Source organism: Aulostomus chinensis, chromosome 22, assembly GCF_037954235.1.
Source record: "Aulostomus chinensis isolate RoL2024-O1b breed Wild chromosome 22, RoL_Achi_v1.0, whole genome shotgun sequence".
In the NCBI taxonomy this organism is placed as follows: domain Eukaryota; kingdom Metazoa; phylum Chordata; class Actinopteri; order Syngnathiformes; family Aulostomidae; genus Aulostomus; species Aulostomus chinensis.
Genome location: NC_141341.1, coordinates 633,559 through 655,785, shown reverse-complemented (window position 1 = coordinate 655,785; position 22,227 = coordinate 633,559). Strand labels below are relative to the sequence as shown.

The 22,227-nt window shown below is 46.6% G+C and overlaps 1 protein-coding gene across 4 annotated transcripts in view; it reads right to left on the bottom strand.

Moving 5' to 3' along the window:
* Positions 1–19,490, bottom strand: part of LOC147240192 (tenascin-R-like) — a 43,612-nt gene extending 24,122 nt beyond the window's left edge. For all 4 annotated transcript variants that reach the window (XM_086193848.1, XM_086193851.1, XM_086193849.1 and 1 more), the window contains exons 1-6: positions 19,385–19,490; positions 13,511–13,803; positions 12,338–12,395; positions 12,003–12,221; positions 7,713–8,708; positions 3,123–3,238 (exon numbers count right to left, since the gene is read on the bottom strand). In XM_086193848.1, coding sequence (XP_086049974.1) covers positions 3,123–3,238; positions 7,713–8,708; positions 12,003–12,221; positions 12,338–12,395; positions 13,511–13,639 — 1,518 coding nt within the window. In that variant the 5' untranslated portion in view covers positions 13,640–13,803; positions 19,385–19,490. The remainder of the gene's footprint in view (positions 1–3,122; positions 3,239–7,712; positions 8,709–12,002; positions 12,222–12,337; positions 12,396–13,510; positions 13,804–19,384) is intronic.
* Positions 19,491–22,227: the final 2,737 nt, after the last annotated feature.

Genomic DNA, 22,227 nt, shown 5'->3' with positions numbered 1-22,227 from the left:
AATTTTCCACTTATTGAATGCCTCCTCCTGCAGATTGATCACACATGTTTGAGACCGGCCTGATGAACGAGTGAAGCTGCAGCATAAAGAGCATCAAGTCATCATTATCTGACTGACTGAACAGCAGAATGACTCCTGCCCGTCTGAGGGGGACGATGGCGTCAGCCTGTCAGGTGGGTGTCCTCACCCAAGTCCACCGGCGTTCCTTTACCGGCCTTGAGAACAGTTTGAAGGGAACAGAGCGGCAATGTGCTTCTATCTGCGATCGCAACACAAGTGAAGGTTTTAGGAAATGCTGATGTTTTCTTTAAGATTTTCAGGACTCGGGTTTTAAGAGTCTTAATGAATTCATGTTTTCACGTGAGAAACTTCTGCAAGTAAAACACATGAAACATTGAAGCAGCGCATGTGGCCTCGGACAACAAAACTTAGAACAGTCAAACTTTCTGGATGGATCAAATCCAAACTCCATCCAGAAGACAAGCCATTTAGAAGCTAATGGCTTGTCTTTCAGTGGAAAGACAAACAGGAATTCATAAATCATAAAAAATTAGAAAAATCCCCATCCCATGATTGAAATAAAAGATATGACAGTGATAACCAAGACTCCAGTGACGTTGGTCATCAGTTCCGTGTGTTTGAAAGGCGTGCAGCTGACAGAATATCTCGCTTTCTTGTTCCCTCAATTTAGTTATTCTGAGGCCACAGGAAACACAGCTCATTTATCTTCCTCTGACAAACTCACCAAAGCAACAAGTTATCCACACATTTATCAAGCTGGGGGAACAAATTTGATCCTGCGCCTGGAAGTATTTTTGACTCCAAAAGGTTCCTTGAATGCCCCGCAGCCCGACGGAGCTTCTTCCTGATGGAACCAAGATGAAGTGTGAGAAAGTGACTTGAAGTCCCAGAGGAAGAACCTGAGCTCAGTAAAGAGTAAAGCCCAGCAGGAATTCATGACGTTTGAATGCTGCGTCCATGTTTCCATGACTGAGACTGAGAGTGTCCATCAGCTGGAGCATGATGAACAGTAGGTGTGTGTGTGTGTGTGTGTCCTCTTTCTCACAAACCACAGGAGGGCAGAGATCTGTTCACTGCTCCAGCTTTCACTTCCATGACAAACACTATAAAAAAAATCTGCCATTAAATTCAAAGTGATCCACAGGGAGTCTGAGGTTGGCAGTAGCACCTCCTCTCCTCCTGGAGCTGAAAAGTTAATGTATTCTGACTAATTGTTCCTACGCTGACATCACCGTGTTTTGTTTCTGTTTCTACCTTCCCTTCGTTATCTTAACCGCAGCTTGATGGCTGAGCAGCTCGGCAGTTTTTCCCTCCGCAGTCCGAGAGCCAAACACCAGCATCAGATGTCAACACTTCCCATGCAGGCTTGAGGTGCGGCCACTAGAGGGCGCTGTCAATGGCTGGCACCTGCTTTATACTTTTCCTGGAGCCGGTCAGTGCAGACAGCCTGTTAGTGTTTAGAGGTGGATGAGCTCCACGGCTAATGCCCATGTGGAAGACACTAACACCTCATCTTCTTCAGGGATTCAACTCCAACCAGCTTTTTATGCTTTAATTTTCCTCCCTTTAAAGAAACTGTTAGCGTGTTGTAATGACAGTGTTAGCAGCACGCACACTCGTCTGTCACACCGCTTGTGTTGGACAAACATAAACTGCACCGTAGCAACAATGTCCTTCACCTTTTTCTTAGTAAACCAGGAGAGGGTGGAGCTCCAGAGAGGCTGCAGCTCGCTGGAGGTGCTACTGCTCAAACTCAACTGTCATCACAGATGCAGAATGATCTGTTTCCATGTAATAATCAATGGTCCCTCAGCTGCAGCTCTCCCTCCCTCCCTCTGACCGCTGACGTCAAGATGGAGGAGAATTATAGCAAATGTAGTTAACAACCACACAGAGCCTCCAGGCTGTGACGTGACTCTGGTAGACAGGAGGCCGTTAATGCCCAACAGATAAATGGCTTCAATCTTTTTTTAAATCAAATACTTCAAAACAAGTTAAAAATTAAAAACACAACTCTACAACGGTCACATGACATCACGTCACCGCATCAGCCTGTTGTTGAAAATATTCAACTGTCACTGACTCACTTTACAAAAAGACACATCAAAGTCAGATTCCCATCAGCTGCTCCAGAGCTCAGAGCACTGAACGGAGTCCAGATCCTGGTCCACTTCAGACCAACCCAGATGCATTTCATTGGATTACATTCTGGATACAGGGTGTTCCGGTTCTGTCAAAGGAGCAGTGAAGTCCCTCCCCCTGCCTCCACAGGGAGGGGCCGGCCATGACTGCGTGCAGCTCGTCCCAGATTATCGCTCTGCCCTCCGGAGAGGAAACAGATCAACAACCGGACTGATGATTCAATTCAGTGCAGAACAATTAGCCTCCATGTTTCTCCAGATCTTTTAGCTGTCACTCACCAACAGAACCCCCCCCCCCCCCCGTCTCTTTGGTTCTACGCACCTGGCCCTGACTGCCTTTGTTATCAAGTCTCGAGAAGGTTCCTCCTTATTGACACTGAACATCGACTTGACCCACTTCAGCCTGCTGGCCCTGGGGGAGGAGATCCTCCTGGAATTGTGGACTTTGTTCGGCTTCTACCAGGATCCAGAACATCAATAATTCTAGTTCAGACCTTAACGTTGTGGGCTGGATCCTTGATTTTTTAACACTCCGACCTCAGAGAGTGAGGGTGAGTGGATGCGTGTTGGGGGAAATGACATCATCCACCGTGTCCTTCCCTCCTCAGTGAAAACAGGCGCGTGTGAAAGTGTTCCCTGAGTTCTGCTCGCTGCACAACCAGCTGCTGGACAGGGGCACCAGCACAGTGGGAGCTGAAGGGCTTGTCTCCTCGTCTGAGCTCCTCGTCTGTGGCTGAGTACCAGGACGTGGTAGCTGATGTACCACTGAGCTTTCCAAAGGTTCCAGACATGAACAGTTGGAATGTTTACATGCGTGTTTCGGCGTGTTACTGTCACGTGAACAGACCATGTCGGCATCGGCCATAGGTGCCTTCAGCAAATGATGTCACAGGTCTTGTTGGCAGGAAGTGACAATCAACTTTAGCTCAGCAATGCTAAGGTGAAGGTGTGTGTTGGTACCTGGCTGGTAAAGGTGATGTGGTAGGTGTCGTACGGAATGGGGGGCGGAGTCCAGGCCAGAGTGACAGATGTCTCTGTGACCTCTGTGGTGCTCAGCTGGGAAACTCCTGACATGACTGCAGAGAGAGAGAAGATGATGTCACTGTGTCTGCTTACAGCAGCAGAGAGCAACAACCTGTGTGACCTCTTCAGCAGAGGTCAGAGGTCACATGTACAGCTACTGCCATTCGTGGAAAATTGATGGTCCCGCCCCTTTATTAGCGTTAGTGATGGCGTTTTACCGGTCTCCTCCCCCTCCTCCTCTCAACTAAGTTCGATTAACCTTGTCAGTTTCCTGACCACATGTGTGTGTCTTGACGATGCGGCGCAGCCACAAGCTTTGGTCCGTCTCACTCATCACAGTTCTCATAGGTTGACTGGCAGTAAAGTACCACGGTAGACATCTTAGATGATTGTGACATCACAACACTGTGACACGCCCCTTAAACGCCACTGATGTTGTCATGATGTCAGTCGCTCCAACGAGCGTTGATCCAGCCGACAGCTCACCTGTTGTGGCGTCTCAGAAGACGATGGCGTGTTCATGGAGCCTCTAATATGGCAGCCATGGTTGGTTTCTCCCCTGACAGGATGCTGCTGACCGGCCGACCCACAGGAGCGGCGAGCAGCGTATCGCTGTTTTTGCATCTGCCTCAATCAAAGCAACTGAAAGGGTTGCTACCTGAACACGGAGCAGCTCAGAGGCCCAGGATGTTTTTGTCATGAGGGAAGAATCCAGCTCTGACTTCACGATTCGGGAAAAGTTGTCCTCAAGAGCCCCAAAATCCATAAAACAAACGTGAAGATGCATTTCATCGCATCAAAAGTACTAACATGCAGAATATGAATTTTCACAGAGAGATTCTTCAAATATTGCTATTTTAAAGTTTCATCGAAAAAATGTACTTCTCGAGAAAAAGTAAAGATCCTGAGGTGGAGGTGAGCGTGGCTTTCATGGAGAACACGTCATTTGACCAGTATTTCTAACACCATTGTGCATGGGGAGCTTGTCTGCTCATTTCCTCCCGCAAAGATGACAACAACGATACCAACGTGAATGAAGGTCATGCTGGTTCTTCAGTTTCTCAGTGTTCCATGGAATGAAAACCGATAGGAACCAGAGAACATTTAACCTTCAGGATACTTTGTCTGAGAACCAGCAACGTTTTGTCCAGACACATTCAATACTTCTTGCTTGTGAAAACACTTCATTTTTGTCAGGGTTTACTGCATTTTCTCTTTGTGTACGACACTTGGTTGGAATCTTTTGGTTCTCTCTTCAGGCTTTTTTTGTTTTTGCACAATTCGGAATGTACTTGAAGGCAGATGGATGGAAACACACTTAGCAGCTGCCCTCTTACACGACTCCCCCAGACTGTGGGACATCCCGCTCCAATCAGCGGCGGTCACATTTGGGAAAACACTTAGCACACATGTGTCTGTCCCGCGTTGGCCTCAGGCAGCTCAGAGAGGCTTCATGCAGCAGGCAAAGGGTGTTTTATGGGCAGCGGGCCTGGATCCTGCTGCTGCTGCTGTTAATGAAACAGTTCCGTCACTGCAGCTGAGCCTGCTCCAGCGTTGCCTGGCAACCACACTGTCAACTCACAAACAACAACAAAACAGCTCCTAGAGGCCCGGTGTGGAGACAGGTGGACCGTAGTTACTTGAATGGTGCCGTAGAAATAAGACCTGATTGATTGATTGATTGATTGATTGATTGATTAACACTGTCTTTCAGAAAAGATTAGAGGGATACTACCACTGTTGTACTATTACTACATAAACTTGAAGTACCTTGTAGTTGAGGATGTGGGTGTTTGAACCTTTAATCAGTGGTCTTTTATCCTGATAAAGACAACATTCTGCTGACCTGCGCTGCTGACCTCACTGTCCCAGCCCGCGCTGTGAGTGGGCGTCCTAGCTGGGTTCAGAAACCACGACCCACAGCCCAGCACTTCATCCCAAAACATTTCACCCCTGGAGGGTTAACGTCTGATGTACCACCATTTACTTTGGAGGAGGAAAAACCTCATCGAGCTTTAGCACTACACGCTAGCAGAGACTGCTAAGCATAGCTTGGTGCTCGCCAGCTACTCATGCCCCATGTGTGACGATGGCCAAATGTTCCTCAGCGGTGGTGACCAGAGAACACACACATGGTTATTATCCACCCATTCAGAGATGGACAGACAACCCTGGGAAGGCTAACCTTCGTCAAAGGTACCTGAGTAAGCGAACGCCAGATGAGACAGCCAAGTCCTGAGTCAGGGACTGAGCAAAATACACAGAGTCAGAACAACTAAAAGTAACTGAGTGTTCCGAATGAACAAAGGGATGGAAATTTCCTCGATGATGAAAACCGGTGAGATAAATGAGATTAAAGTGCAGGTGTTGAATGAACCACGGCAAACACTCAGCGTGACCTCATCTGAACCAACAAATGAAAGACCTCAGGAACGCCACAGCAGCAGACTGAAGGGTTTAGAGACCAGACGTCTCTATCACTGGATCACCGGCTGCTCTGTTCCAAGAGTGACAACCGTGACGTGGTCACCAGCCTCCTCCAGCCCAGTTTGTCAACAGAAAGACTCCAGACGCTCCCAGTTAGAAATGTATACCTGCACTCTATATTAGGTGTAACAGAGGAAGTGGTCATCGCCATGGCCCCTCCGCCAGCAGCCAATGGGACTGTTCCATGTGATTTTAGATGATTGCAGCTCCACTGCTTCCCACAATGAAAGTCTTTTCACATTAGTTTCATTCTAATGGAGGCTTTGTTTTCAACATTTTCTCAGGTATCTATGTATTGAGTCGTTTTCTTTGTCATGCAGAATTTTCTCACTTTCAGTTCTCTGGTCAGGTGACTGACTTGGTCACAGTTGTGCCTCTCATCAATTGGACTTGTGACTATGAAGTCATGCAGACACGGTTTTGGTCCTGAGCAGCAGTAAACACTTTGGGAGGAGCGCTGTGGAGATGAGATCACAGCAACAAAGCCTCTGGGACATGAAGGCTCTATTTCAGCTACTAAAGTGCTCACACCGGGGAAAACGTGGGGAGGGGCATCTAGACAAGGACCAGCGAGTCCAGCGAGTCCAGTGTGCTGCATGTCACGATGCTGTCATCTCGTCAGACACTACTGACAACATATAGAACAAGTTTGCGCTTTCTCTCATACTAATTACAACCTGTTTTCAGTCCTTCTGTTTCTCCTAATACTCTCCATATCGTCTCACTACTCTGGTAAGTTTTGGTTATTCAGTGTGCTTTGGATTGTGCCAAGTATTTCTGGAAAACTCCTTGAAATCCACAGAAAATCCTAGAAGAATTGATGAGATAATTGAGATTAAAGTGCCGGTTTTGAAGGCATCATGGCAAACACTCAGCATGACCTGAGGTGAACCAGTGAGATGTCCAAATCAAAGACCAAATCTGTTGTTTTTACAGGAACTCCACAGCAACATATTGAAGCATTTTTCAGAGCTGACGACAGTTTGTATCTTTAAACTGTTACAATTGCTATTAAAAATGCAAATTATGACTTCTTTGATATCAATTTAAATGCTTTGTACAAAAAACCCCAAGAAAAACAAATGGTCAGCTTTGATTATTGTGATTCAGATACTCCCTGTATCTCTGGAAAATTCCCTAAAATCCATAGAGGACCCGTCTGACCTAGAATCACAACCCAATGAATGAAACATTAACACTTTACATGGAAACACTGATGGAATGGCTCTAAATAGCACAAACAGACACAAAAAAATAGATAAACATTCCCAAGAGTCAACTGAGTCAAGAGAGGTAAACTCCTCTAACGAACAAACTATCTTGCTTGGTCGAGATCTTTGACAATAACCCTGTTGTTGGGAAGAATCAGCGCAGCTGCACTCACGAGTCACTTGTCACTGACTCAAACCGTTTTGAGGGTAACTGGCGATTGTTTCTGCCTCTCTGCTTCTTTCTCTGGTAAGTCTCAACCATCAAACTTCCCTCCATTACTGTAGTTTCCCTCGTCTTTCGGAAAGCCATTTCCAGTTACTTCTGGTGTTCCCCAGGGTTCTGTCCTGGGGCCCCTCTTCTTATCATTTATCCTCTTCTTCTTGGTCACATTTTCCTCCACATTTTTTAAATTGAACATGCATTTCCATTGCTATGTGAATGAAAGCCAGCTCTACCTTTCCACCCAACCTACCCCCAGCCCCCCCCCCCCCCCCCCCACACACACACACACCTCCCCCTCTGACTGTCTACAGGAAGTCAAATAGTGGTTCTCCTGCAATTTTCTAAACCTGATCCCTGATAAAACTGAGATTCTCCTTATTGGCGCCAAATCCACCTTGACAGAATCTCCCTGGTCACCTCCGGTATCGATAACCGTAACTCCCTTCTCTTTGCCCTCTCAAGTCTTTCCATGGTTATACCTTTCCCTGGAAATCACAGATGATGGGAATAAAAGTTCTTTTGTTTGAGCAAAGTTTTTACAACCACAGCTTAGGGCCAATGCCACAGGTGTGCTACTGCTGCTGCTGCATGTTTGGTTCGACTCACCGGTATCACAGTTGGGTCCGGTCATCCCCTCTTCACACTGGCTACAGTCTGGACCTCTGAACCCCCGTCGGCAGACACACCTCGCCTTGACACATCGTCCTTTGCTGTTGCAGTTATTAGGACAACCTTTGGCACCACAGTCTGGTCCAGCGAAGCCCACGTTGCAAACACACTTCCCGTTTACACACTTCCCATGGTTGCTGCAGTTGTTGGGACAAGCTTTGTCCGAGCAGTCGGGGCCGGTGAAACCATCATCGCAAGCACACTGTCCGTCAACACAGCGCCCTCTGTCATTGCAGTTTCCAGGGCAGGAGATCTCAGAGCAGTCGTCACCAGTGAAGCCGCCATCGCACTCACATTTGCCGTTTACACACTTGCCATGGTCACCGCAACCACTAGGGCATGTTCTTTCTGAGCAATCTGAGCCTGTGAATCCATCATCACAAACACATTGTCCATTAACACAGCGCCCCCTGCTGTTGCAGTTTTCGGGACAGGAGATCGCAGAACAGTCATCACCGACGAAGCCGCTGTCGCACTCACATTTGCCGTTTATACACTTGCCGTGGTTGTTGCAGTTATCAAGACAGAGTGTATTTGAGCAGTCCAGACCAGTGAACCCTGAGTCACAGACACACTCTCCATTAATGCAGCGCCCCCTGTCGTTGCAGTTTCCAGGGCAGGTTTTGTCTGAGCAGCTGGACCCTGTGTAACTGCTGTCACAAACACATTTACCGTTCACGCATCTCCCCTGGTCGTTGCAGTTGTCGGGACAACCCTTCTGAGAGCAGTCGGGAGCCACGAAACCAGGGTCGCACACACACTGTCCGTTCACACACCTCCCGTTGTCGTTGCAGTTTCTGGGACAGTTGGAGCTGCTGCAGTCTAGCCCACTGAAACCTGGGAAGCAGACACACTTGCCATCCATGCAGCGACCCTGGTCACTGCACTCGTTGGGACATTCGCCGATGTCCGGTTTAATGGAGCAGCCTGCACCTGCAGGACAAGAGGGGCGAGAGGTCAGACACTTTGAGCTCCATCATCCCTTAAAACTCTCGACCTCAGATTATATTACGCCCTCTTTTCTTTCTATAGGAGTCTTTTTTCTGCTCTTTTGTACATCTTGCTAATAATAATGTGTTTTAGCCAGCACAGATACCTTTTTTTCTCCTCGATACCACTCCCCATCTCTGAGGCTGTCCTGTGTAGGGTTAGACTCTTAAAATGGAGGCTGGCACACAGCAAATCAGTTTGCGTTTGGATCTTATAAGATGCTAAATGCCAAAAAGTGGAGAGACCAGAAGAGGGGATGGAGAGAAACCAGGTTCCAACCAGTCACTGGGCTGCAGCACGTCTGCAGCTAACCAAGCATCTGCAGCCGCTGGTGGAAAGGACAAAGTATTATTTCTCAAGTACTGTACTTAGGTACAATACTAAGGTGCCTTTACTTTATTTGATCATTTATATTTTGGGGGAATTTATACTTTTCACTACATTAAAAAAAACTATTGTCCTTTAACTCAGCTGTGAACCGTTCAGTTAGTTTTCTGCCTGTAGCTTGGATCAGTTTTACCTCCTGAGTCTATCAGTGTTGGTGCCGGTAAATATTAGCAGCTGTACGCTACCATGTCATCAGGGTTTCAATTACACATCATATTTTTGGTACGCTGATGATTTTTGTTGTTGTTATTTTTATGATTCGTGTTTACTTACATTTTCTTGATATTTCTATAAACATTTTTGATGTTTGTATTTATTCTTTAACTACTGTATTTATAGTTCAATAAATACGTGTCTATATGCAACCGATAGTGTATTTTATTGTACTTGTACAAGTTATTAATGAATTCAATTATTTTTGACACTTGTGATCCTCCTTTGCTGATATTCTCATCTCATCACTGTTTGAAGTTACAAGACTTCAGTCACCCATCATGGAGATGTTTTGGGGGCGGGATGGTTGGAGGTAAAATCCCCTCTAATCAGAGTGTAGCGCAAACTAATTATCGTGTGTGTGTGTGTGTGTGTGTGTGTGTGTGTGTGTGTGTGTGGTTTGAAGGAGGGTGGAGGGAGGCTACACTAGGCTGGGAGGAGACAGAGGCTGAGATCACACTGGGCACACACACACACACACACACACACACACACACACGTACATTCACACATCATGCGTTAGCTCATGTTTGAGCTCTGCCAGATTATAACACGTTCAGACCTGAGGTCAACTGAGTGATACAAACATAAATCATGAATAATTAAAGTGGTAACAAGCCAAACTAGCTAGAACGCTGTTAGCTGGGCGCTCCGACCACGAAGTCACCGCACTGGTTCACTGTGGCATGGAAGTAGAACAGTTCTATAGTTTGTTTTTTAACTTCCTGATCATCCACCTGGTTTAAGGAAACCAGGATTATAGCAGACAACCTGGAGAGATGGTTCAGCTGTGATTAGCTCGCAGTCTCCATTAGCTTCAAGCTAAATATACGTAGCTGGCTCTTCCTGCACTGTGTCACTAAAAAGTAATGCAGGAGGAAAAACATCCTTGTGAGATCAAGACTCCTATGAGTGAGTACTTGGAAGGTTAGATGCTTTTACCTTCCTGTACTTCAAAGTATCACTTTCACAGGTTCTTTCTTGGCCCGACCCCACCCCAGTACCAAGTCTGGAGAAATTCAGTCTGTTTTTGCATAATCCCGCTGACAGACAAATACTGCGAACACTCACAGTGTGTTTTCGTGTTCCTACAAGTAAAACTCCTAAAAAGCTACTGTACAGGACCTTCTCAGCACCAACTGGTAACAGAGATCAACTAGCTGGGGAACATAGTGGAACATTTAGCAGTTAAATAGAGAAATATGTCCCTCAGGAGATGGTAGAGAGGAAACACAGCTAAGAGAGGGTGAACATTGTAGAAGTAAGTTACATATTAATTCAAAAGGAGGACTGAAAGCCAGACTTTTATCTGGAAGTACTCTGGAGGTTAGTGATGCAGTATTTGTTTGTCATCTTGCAGCTAAATCTGCAGCAGATCATTCTTTTATGTGAGTGTGTTGTGCAGGATGAGTCAGTGGAACAAGATGGGCAGAACAGTGAAGTAATATGAATTCATGCGTTTCGCTGGAACAAAGACATGCAAACAGAAATTCTTAAGATTTAACATCACAGGGGCTTTAGAGGAACAAACCAACATTATGAGAAAGTTTCTCTACTGTCCCTCATCCCCAAAACCAGACCACAAGACAGAGCCCCTCCTCCAGGGAGCTGAGACCCAGGCTAGTTAGCTTAGCCCAATGGCTGGTAGTGGGTGGGAAGTGTTAGCAGCAGCTAGCTCAGGTCCAGGCTAGTTAGCTTAGCCCAATGGCTGGTAGTGGGTGGGAAGTGTTAGCATCAGCTCGCTCAGGTCCAAGAGCCTTGTTAACCTGGCACGATGGCTGGTAGTGGGTGGGAAGTGTTAGCATCAGCTCGTTCAGGTCCGGGATGATGGTTAGCTTAGCCCAGTGTCTGGTAGTGGGTGGGAAGTGTTAGCATCAGCTAGCTCAGATCCAGGCTAGTTAGCTTAGCCCAATGGCTGGAAGTGTTAGCATCAGCTAGCTCAGGTCCAGGATGCTGGTGTGTCCAGCAGGAATCCTCCTCCTCCTCATCATCAGTAGCAGCAGTCGCTCTTCTAGTCCTCAACAAACCTTTGGTTCTGTTGACCCAAGTTCCAGTGGAGCTTTGGAGGTGCTGCGTCAAATCACTGCTCCCAGTCAGGAAAGTAGTTCCGGCTACGTGTCTGATTCTACCACTACAACGTCTCCTCATGTTAGAGACATGAAGCTTGAAGGGGTCATACAAGGATTCTGACCTTAAACAAGGCCGTATGTAGTTCCATATAAACATAGAAAGAGAACTAAAGAAAATACAAGGAGGATAAAATATATAAAAAACAGCTTTACTCCAGTGAACAATCCTGAGATATCCAGCTGACAGAAGGGAATTATTAGAGGACCTGGAGATAAATATCAGTGGAAGTAATCATTTTGTGAAGTGGTGTGAAATTGTATGTTCATGTGTTATTATTGTGAGTGTCGTGTATTGGAGTCAAACTGTATTGAGGGCTTTGTGTGTGTTGATTTCACAAAGATTCTCAGCTCTCGAGGTGTTGAGATGTTGACTATTGAAAATATGAGCATTCCACCACTCAGCTGCTCCTCATCCACCTGAAGACTGACGACTGGTTGTGCGACAGAAGGGGAGATCCGGGCGATGCAAGTAGCACGTACAGTTCATCTCTGTCAGCTGGTCTCGTACCTTTGCTCTCCTTGGAGGTGCAGCATCCTCCCTCGGCTCCTCCACACTTCTCCCTGAGGGTTGACACCTCCCTCTCCAGTCTCTCCAAACGCTCACGGAGGGCAGCAAAATCTGCCTCACACCCACATAACCCAGGCCTGGACCCCGAATCCGGAGCAACCAATTTGATCCTATGGGTCAGGACCAGAGGAGAACCAGGGGCCAGGTCCATTTCTTTACCTGACAGATAGACATGTCAGGATTTATGTTGGTCTGAAAAGCCGCCATGAATGAATACCAGTGGATGAAAGAAAGCGACATTTGCTGACAGCAGTTTCATCACAGCAGCTCTTTACCTCCTTGGTTCACATCCGATGAGTCACCGTGAGTGGCGCAGGCCTCGGAGATCACCACCTGCAACAACGGAAAACAGTCCTTGTGCCATGATTGCTGCATAATTACATCCTGATTCACTGGCTGCGTTTATTAGAGTCAAGACTGAATACATCAGATGTCATCAAGGCAGCATTCTTCTCAAAAGCAGCTGAGATGTGGACCTGGTGTGACCCTCAGGACGCCACTGGAAGGCTGGTGAAGCAACATGTGATGCTTTAATCCAAACTCACAGATCTGAAAGCGTTTTGATGGTACACTGACCAATCAAGAGAAATGGGATTCTGTCATTGCCTGCTGATCACACACCTTTTATCACAGTCGAACTTGTGTGATCTCCTCCAGTAGCGGTGCACACGTGGCCGCGTCCCACACCACTACCTGGCTCCACGTGTAGCCTGGTGCTTTTGTTGCTCAACCCCCAGCCAACATGTTCAAGTGGGGATCACATAGATGAGATCTGGCCCAGGTGGGCTTCAACTGGATGTACCTGGGCACAGGCTTTAGATGGGCTACACTGGAGCCCATCAAGGTATACTTGTGCCCCCTGCCCCCAGGTGGGCATCATTGGTGTGCTTGCAGGGACCACCCAGTTCTTAAAGTCAAAGTACTCACTAACAGGAGTATTCAGCTAACTAAGATGTTTTTCCTCTGAATGCAGGAAGAACCAGCCACATATATTTAGCTTGAAGCTAACGGAGGCTGATGCTAACAGCAGCTGTCCAGACACGTCTGTTTAGAATCTCTCCACTAAAAATGATCCAGGTCTTCTGAATCCAGACACTCCAGAAGTGATCCAGTTACACTTTGACTGGATCATTTCTGGTTCTGTGCTGCAATGAACAGGTTTGATCGACTTAATGCGCTCAATAAAAATCCATTTTTTGGAAGGGGGGGGGGGGTCGCTTTAAGTAATATGCCCTCAAGTGAATTGAACTGGTTTGTGAAGGCCTTGTTGTGGGTGCACTTTACTGGAAGAACACTGCAACTATGAACTTTCTACTGGTCAACTGTTCCACCTGATGAGGTGCCCACGACATGCACAAGGAGACACAAGCCACTGCTGCACCGGGTGTTTCAGTGGTGGACCTGTCGAGAAACAGCAGGTGCCATTCATCCACTTATCAGTGAATCACCTTGATGGAGTCCTGATTGGTGTTCCTCGCTGTCCTCTGACCCTTGACCTCTAACTCTTGGGACATTGATGAAGTCAGGTGGGTTTGACCAGCCAAGAGGAGGAGGAGGGACAGGAAGAGGGAAGGCATTGCCGAGGATGGATCCAGAGTTGGAAAACCAGGGAGGGAGCAGATGCTGGACTTGTTGCTCTGACCCAGATTATCTGACTGAATTCAAGGTGGTTTAAACAGCTGATGCCTGCAGGTAAAGAGTTGGCGACGGGGGTTTCTCCTCCAGTGTCTCCTTCACACCCCTGCAACAAAACCAGAAAGACACACTTGGACCACGTTAAATTTCAGGCAAGCTCAGCAGACTCCATTTTGGGGACAATTAGCAGAAATGGGGCCATTAGCTGTTTATGGGCCCGTCAGTGTAGCGTGTCAGCCAATAAACCACAACGGAAAATGTATCCTAGTCTGAAACTTGTTACCCTGCTGCCAGTTTGAACTGGAGCTGCTGGCACAAACTGGTCTGCTGGATATAACTGGTCAGTTTAGTGCAGAATGAATAACATCCCATGATCTGGCTTGGATTTTGTTTATGGCCCTTAAAAATTTAACAAGTACTAGAACATCTGTAAATCCTGTGTTGTTATATTTAAAAATCCAATTCTGCTTGTTAAAAACGGGCTGACATTCAGGTATCTTGGTCAGAGCGACGACCATTACTTGTGGGTTTTATGAACCGTTGTCAGTGGAATAGAAATAAAACATGCAAGAAACCCCAGGAGAATCAAGTTATTATTGAATTATAGGAGTTACTACATGTGGTGTCCCCTGACGGCTCCTGTAGCTCAGTACAGGAGCCGAGCGAGCGTACGAGTGGGAGTCCACGCCAGAGCAGTCGCACCCCCCCACTGCAGCCCTCAGAGCTGCATCTGCTGCAGGCTTGGAGCCATTTAGTCTGCTGCTGGAAGCCAACGAGCACCAAGAAGACCAGAAAGCTCACAGAACTACGCAGGACGGCAGTGAGGATGACGAGACAGCGAGAGCGGCTCCTTCAAGTTGCAGTGTCCTGGTCTCTCCTCAGCTCTGAGCTACAGTGTCAGGGTCCGTCCAGAAATTACGACTCAAAGGACAGAAACATTCAAAACGTTGGATGCGTCCTGTCCATGTGACCAAGCAACTCGGATGGACAAATAAGACCCACCGAAGCAGCTCCTCACATGCTATTTTCGACTGATTTAGAGTCTCCAGTTACGAGACATTGAAGCCATTGAAAAAGTTTAATGTGCATAAAAATATTTGTATAAATTATGAGAGCATAACAAAAGAGTTGTGTCCTATATTCCCAGCCCTGTGCTCATGTCTGATACTGGTTTGGAGTCTCTGAGTCACATGACATGGAAGCGATTGAAAAAAATGATCTTCAGGTTTTTGTAGTAGCTGGAAAAAAAGTGATAGATTTTAGACTAAAACATCCCCACAGAACATTCAATGAAATGAAATGAATAATTCATGTCATTTATTTACAGGCCAGTAAAATCTGGGTTTCAGTCCTGAGGTCGAATGAAGAGAAATCAGAAAAAAACACCTGTGCATTTTTGCAACATCCATCCATCCATCATCCATCCATCCATCATCCATCCATCATCCATCCATCATCCATCCATCATCATCCATCCATCCATCATCCATCCATCATCCATCCATCATCCATCCATCCATCATCATCCATCCAATCATCATCCATCCATCCATCATCCATCCATCATCATCCATCCATCATCATCCATCCATCATCCATCCATCCATCATCATCCATCCATCATCCATCCATCATCCATCCATCCATCATCCATCCAATCATCATCCATCCATCATCCATCCATCCATCATCCATCCATCATCATCATCCATCATCCATCCATCATCATCCATCCAATCATCATCCATCCATCATCCATCCATCATCCATCCATCCATCCATCATCCATCCATCCATCATCCATCCAATCATCATCCATCCATCATCCATCCATCATCCATCCATCATCCATCCATCCATCATCCATCCATCATCCATCCATCCATCATCCATCCAATCATCATCCATCCATCATCCATCCATCCATCATCCATCATCCATCCAATCATCATCCATCCATCATCCATTCATCATCCATCATCCATCCAATCATCATCCATCCATCATCCATCCATCCATCATCCATCATCCATCCAATCATCATCCAATCATCATCCATCCATCATCCATCATCCATCCATCCATCATCCATCCATCCATCCCTCCATGTTCTCCCTCTCCTCCTGTTCAGGGTGGTGGGGGTGGAGCCTATCCCAGCAGCCTTCCCCCTGGACAGGTCACCAGTCCATGGCAGGGCCAACACATAGAGACAGACAACCATTGGCTCTCACGTATGAAACAATTTTCTACAGTTTCATTTAGCAGACACTTTTCTCCAAAGCGACAAATAAAACAAGTAAGAATTTAGACTGGGGGAACCTTAGTACAAGAAGTGCTTCAAGCCTGATCGGCTGCAGGTGCTGCCACCTAGTGGCAGAGGAAGTGCCAGGTCTATTGTTGCAGAGAGACCCAACGCCAGTGCTGAGCACTTCATGACCCCAGACTCAAAAACAACTCAAGCAGATATCAACGACCCTAAGCTGGTTCAGCCTTCTTCTGTCTAAAACTCCAGTGCTTGTTCTGCATATTAATTTTGCACTAAAATATCAACATAAACTATAAGAGGCAGTAAAATTTAATAAATAGAGGCATGTCTTGTATTTCCAGACTTTAAGAATTTAATTTCAGAGTTTTAACTGAAATACTAACTTGTAAATTGTGTCATTAGTACATGAGGAAACTATCCTTTCACTTTCAAGCGCAGCACCACATCTGCTGACACCTTCAGCTGGGTGCTGGTCACATGACACTCTTTTCACAGGTCATAGGGGTCGTCCAAGAGTGCCCCTCCACCCACATTTGACCAGATTTTTGAAGATCTCAGCCAGTTAGTGAGCCGGGCCACTGGCCAGGGGCAGCTGTCACCAGGAAGGCAACAGAAAATTCCCAGACTGCACCATAAATTGATGTCTCCTCCTCTTCCTCCTCCTCCTCTTTTACGCAGCTGTCAGTGGTCAAATGAACTTCGGAGTGTCTCTGTCAAACTCCAGCATGGCTCCGATGAACACCGTGATAAAGTTGTCAGCAGCACACGCGCCTGCTACTGTAAAGATCTCTGGAGTGCAGGAGCAAGTTCTCATTGTCTGAATGCCTTGTTGACTTGTAGAAGGAAACATGTTAGGACCGGTTACCCCTCTAAGCCTCCTTTTCATTTACGTCTGTTCTTCAAAGATGGTGGACAAAGAAAGGTGGATCAGAGAAACTCTGAATACCAGCACCAGTTCAAGTGAGACGATGGCACTGCTGGATGGATGCCCAGCATGCTCACCGAAGACCACGCCCACTTTTAGGGGAAGACTGTTATTGTCCATTGTCCCCAATGATAGACCAGAAGACAGAGCCCCACCTTTAGAGAGCAGAGACCCATGCTAATTAGCTAAGCACAATGGCTGGTAGTGGGGGGGAAGTGTTAGCATAGCTCCGTCTCTGCCTGCATTAATATAACTACAGTTGTATTATTAAACACCAGTTTAACATGAGGAGACGTTGTAGTGGTAGAATCGGACACGTAGCCGGAACTACTTTCCTGACTGGGAGCAGTGATTTGACGCAGCACCTCCAAAGCTCCACTGGAACTTGGGTCAACAGAACCAAAGGTTTGTTGAGGACTAGAAGAGCGACTGCTGCTACTGATGATGATGAGGAGGAGGATTCCTGCTGGACACACCAGCATCCTGGACCTGAGCTAGCTGATGCTAACACTTCCACCCACTACCAGCCATTGGGCTAAGCTAACTAGCCTGGACCTGAGCTAGCTGCTGCTAACACTTCCCACCCACTACCAGCCATTGGGCTAAGTTACTAGCCTGGACCTGAGCTAGCTGCTGCTAACACTTCCCACCCACTACCAGCCATTGGGCTAAGCTAACCAGCATCCTGGACCTGAGCTAGCTGATGCTAACATTTCCTACCCACTACCTGTCATTGGGCTAAGCTGACTAGCCAAGGTCTCAGCTCCCCAGAGGAGGGCCTCTGGTCTGACACAAAGTGTTGCACCTGGATCCCTCATGTGTTTTTCTGTACTTTGTTACCCCAGCATGCTATAAAGCTTTGACTGACAACCACGACATTCTTCATTAACAGGTGTGAGAAACAGTCAGACACTGTAAAGACAGAGACTTTTACAGGTCATGGTCTCATGACTGCCACAGAACCATGAACTCATGGGGACAAACTGCTTGCTCCCCCTCAAAGATTCCAGTCATCACATATTTTTCCAATGGATTCCAGAGGAGCAGGAGCACTGGGGGTCCACCTGACCACCTGGTGGCATTCTACCTGTTCATTGATAACCTTTGTGAGCAGCTTGGCCACTGGAACATCTGTTCACACACACACACACACACGTATGATCTCACATGCAATATATCAACATCTGTGACCAGAGGGAGGTGATGATGTGCCGCCAGCAGGATGGTCTGAGCATGCAGGCGAGTCCAGGACATCTGGAGCACGGCTATAACCAGCCGGCTGTTGGCTAACTTATTGACCGCATCAATGTAATTTCATCCGACTGCTTTATTGGTGCATCAGGATGGAAGTCCGTGGCAGCGAAACGCCATTAAAAGCTTGAAATGCATATAAATGACTCACATGATCACACTACATCACCACAGTGGTCAATAAAACCCGTATCAACGTGTCTAGAAAATATGAAATGCATTTTGTTGATTCTAATGTTTCTGGTTTGCAACAGCAGCTGTGGCAAAAGAAGGAATATAACTTGTTTGTGCAACTATTACTTCCTTAGAAATGCGTAACTTTAAACATCGTCAGATTCTGCAGAACCAAACGCAGGCTGGGCGGCCATCTGCCTCGAGCAGCATCACTGCAGCAGCTCAACATCCACCAGGAATCAGACTGAAACCATCCCATACATCTGGTTCATTGTCTGACTAGAACCAGATACTACTTCTACTACTGCAAATACTCTTTAAGATTTAGGTAACAAGGATACAATACTGACAGGTTTTGTGTGTGTGTGTGTGTGTACAGAGACACACACACACACACATATATATAATACATATACACATATACATATGTACTACATAGATACACAGATATATATCTGTATATATGTAGTACATATGTATATATACACATATACAGGTGTGTATATATACACACATACGTCAGTATATATGAAACATCAGAAAAAAGTTTAGGATAAATTCAAGTACCGACATTTTCAAAGCTTCTCATCAAGTTGCTGCCTTTGTTGCAAATAAAAACCCCAAGTTTTAAGTCATCACCACATAAATTTATAAAAACCTCAATACTGCAAAACTGGACAAATGGATTATTTGACATTTTGCATTCTGAGTAGAAACGACGCCTCATTGAGTTTATCAATTAAATCAAATTATTTCTTCTTTTGTGGATTTCTGCTTGAACTGTTTGATCATTGAAATGTCAGAAAAGTTTGGAAAGCTGCTCATTAACGTGCCAGATGGGTGAGACTTGAGGAGCTGAAAGTCTTCTGTTCATTATCCCAGAGGTCAAAGGACGTCCTCGTTAATTGAGGGCTGGAACTTGAAATGATGATTATTCATTTTGCAGATTAATCGTCCAGTAAAGTAGCAAATGTTTGTGCTGTAAATCAGCTGTTTTATCTCCTAAGGCTGCAAAGATGAGCTCCCAGGGAAGTTTAGCTCGTCTTTGGAGAGTCATGAAATCCATCTTACCTGCTCAGGGATGAGATGGCGTTCTGCCTTCAGCTGGTCCGTCTGTGACTGACCACCGGCTGCAGAGGGAGGTGGGACGGACAGAGAGAGGAGAGAAAGTGAGGGGAGGAGGGCTGTAAAATTCCCTCATACTTGAAGAATTTTTCCTCCCTCTCCTTCTCCCTCTGCTTCTCTCTCCTCTCACTTTCTCTCTGATGTAATTCTATGTGCTTTACAGGTCCCTCTTGGGCGGCGGGGGGGGGGGGGGGGGGGGGGCGTGATGGAAAACATCTGAATTTGTCGATGTTTTGAAGGGGATCATAGATTTGTTCGAGCTTGCCTCTGTCCTCTGCTGGAGGCTCCGGACATCAGAAAGACCATCCTGTGTTCTCTCATCGGACGTGATGCTGTGTGATGGGATCGGCTCTCCTGTCCAGCGCCGGTGGAGCCGTTCTAGGATGTGACATCACTCAGACACCTCTTCAGTCTTGTTTTGATCAGAGAGGATGAAGAACACTCAGCACTGAGATTCAGGAGAGGAGCCTCAGCTCTTGGTCACTGACATGTTTCTACTGCGCTGCGCAGGTTCTTTTGTAAGCATCAGGACCACAGAACCCTGGTGAAGAGCATCACTGAGAGCGCAGTGGGACAGGAAGTAGAACCTGGTCCCTCAGTCCACCTCAGCCCACATCTGTTGCGCAGGTAGTCCCTAAACTGAAGGGTTGATTCAGGAGCTGTCAGCGTGTTCCTTTGCCTCAGTGTTTGGTCATATCACAGCACATGTGCACTCCAGTCACACCGCCACCGCCGCCGCCACCGTCTGACAGCATCATTGTCTGCATTGGTTTGATTCTCCAAAATCAACTACAAACAAAAAACAAACAGGAAAGCCTGGACTGGAATGTGGTTCTCCTGAAAGCAAACCAATCAAAGTTAATTCAATGCAGCCGGAACAAATAAACTGAAGCAGAAGATCTGGCAGGAAGTAGCGGACACGTCGACGTGAGAAACCTCGCTGAGAATAAAGTTATTTAAAAAAAGATGAAAACAACGTCAGAATGGAGATGAGGGCCAGACATTCTGGTTCTGGTGTTGGACTTGTTCCTGCACACCAGCCAGCATCCACCAGTTATCCAGTTGCAGGATCATGATGGTTTCATCAGTGTGGTTTTACTTCATTGACAGAGGGGGAAGTTTTACTGGAGCTGAACTTCTTAGTTGGTGAAAGTTAGCAAAGCAAATGGAGAAGAACCAGTTTTGAGTTCAGAGGTCAAGTGGACGGAGGGTGTAGTTGTCCAGCTGAGGTGGTCCAGAGGACCTGGACACAGTGTCTGAGCATAAATTGCACAAGCCTCCATCAGGGAGCTTCACCATAGCTGAATTTATTTTCCCTTTGTTGGGAATGTTCCTCTGTGATGTCATCAATGGTGTCTTCTTCTTCTTCTCCACCTTCCACTTGATTAACTCCACTAATTTAATATTTGATGATACCAAACTTTGCTTGAACACCAAGATTTACCTGACAGGAGATGGCACGTATCATTCTAACATCAAACACAGACTATATTCAGCTATGCTAACACTTCCCACCCACTACCTTTCATTGTGCTAAGCTAACTAGCCTGGTTCTCAGCTCCCTAGGAGGGGGACTTTGTCTCTGTGCCTGGCTCTGGGAACGAAGGACAATCAGAGACTTTGCCCTGCTTGGATCAGGAGCAGGTGAACCCCTGCCTGCTGAGCGGATCAGAATGGTGTCTCACACCAGTTCCTTTACTCACAACAATCAAGTTTACAACTCGAGCCAGAACTCCAACTGACCTCTGAGGCTAAACCTCTCTGTGCTGCCTTGACTGAACCGGTTTTATCAACGAGTTGCTTTCAAACCTCATATTCAAACATTCTAATTCATTAAAATGCATGAAAAACTGAACAAAAGCACTGACTCGTCGACATGTGGACCACGTTGCCTCTTGACCTCTGTACCAAGTGATCTACAGACCGGTAGCTTGACTAATCAGGGGCCAATCAGCTTTATGACCTTGAGCTTGCAGTCCTCCTCCCCTGGGCCTCCAGGCCCCAGGATGAGACCATAACAGCCATGATTTACTCACTCAGCTCTGTAAGGCCACTTTTACACTCCAGAGGTTTACCCTCTCTGACTGGACGGCTGATAATTCAGACATTAAGTGGCTAAAAGCAGACAAAGATGGCGGTTGGCAGCTCCATGGTTCAGTTCATCAAGATCATCTTCACTAATGAACCCTCTGATGATGCTGGAAGCCTGAACACAACGGTTAGCAGTGGGTCACATGACTTCAAGGTCACCACCACGAAGCTTCAGGCTTGTTGTGATCCTCTGATGACCTTTAATGACCTCCATGACCTCTGTAGGCTCCTCTAGACTCTTGTTAGCAACCCAGGTTTTTAAGACTCCACCACTCCATCATCCACCGGTCTGGTGTTTACTGGTGGATCTGATGTAGAACTGAACCTCCAACATCCACCGGTCTGGTGTTTACTGGTGGATCTGATGTAGACCTGAACCTCCACCATCCACCGGTCTGGTGTTTACTGGTGGATCTGATGTAGAACTGAACCTCCACCATCCACCGGTCTGGTGTTTACTGGTGGATCTGATGTAGAACTGAACCTCCACCATCCACCGGTCTGGTGTTTACTGGTGGATCTGATGTAGAACTGAACCTCCAACATCCACCGGTCTGGTGTTTACTGGTGGATCTGATGTAGAACTGAACCTCCACCATCCACCGGTCTGGTGTTTACTGGTGGATCTGATGTAGAACTGAACCTCCACCATCCACCGGTCTGGTGTTTACTGGTGGATCTGATGTAGAACTGAACCT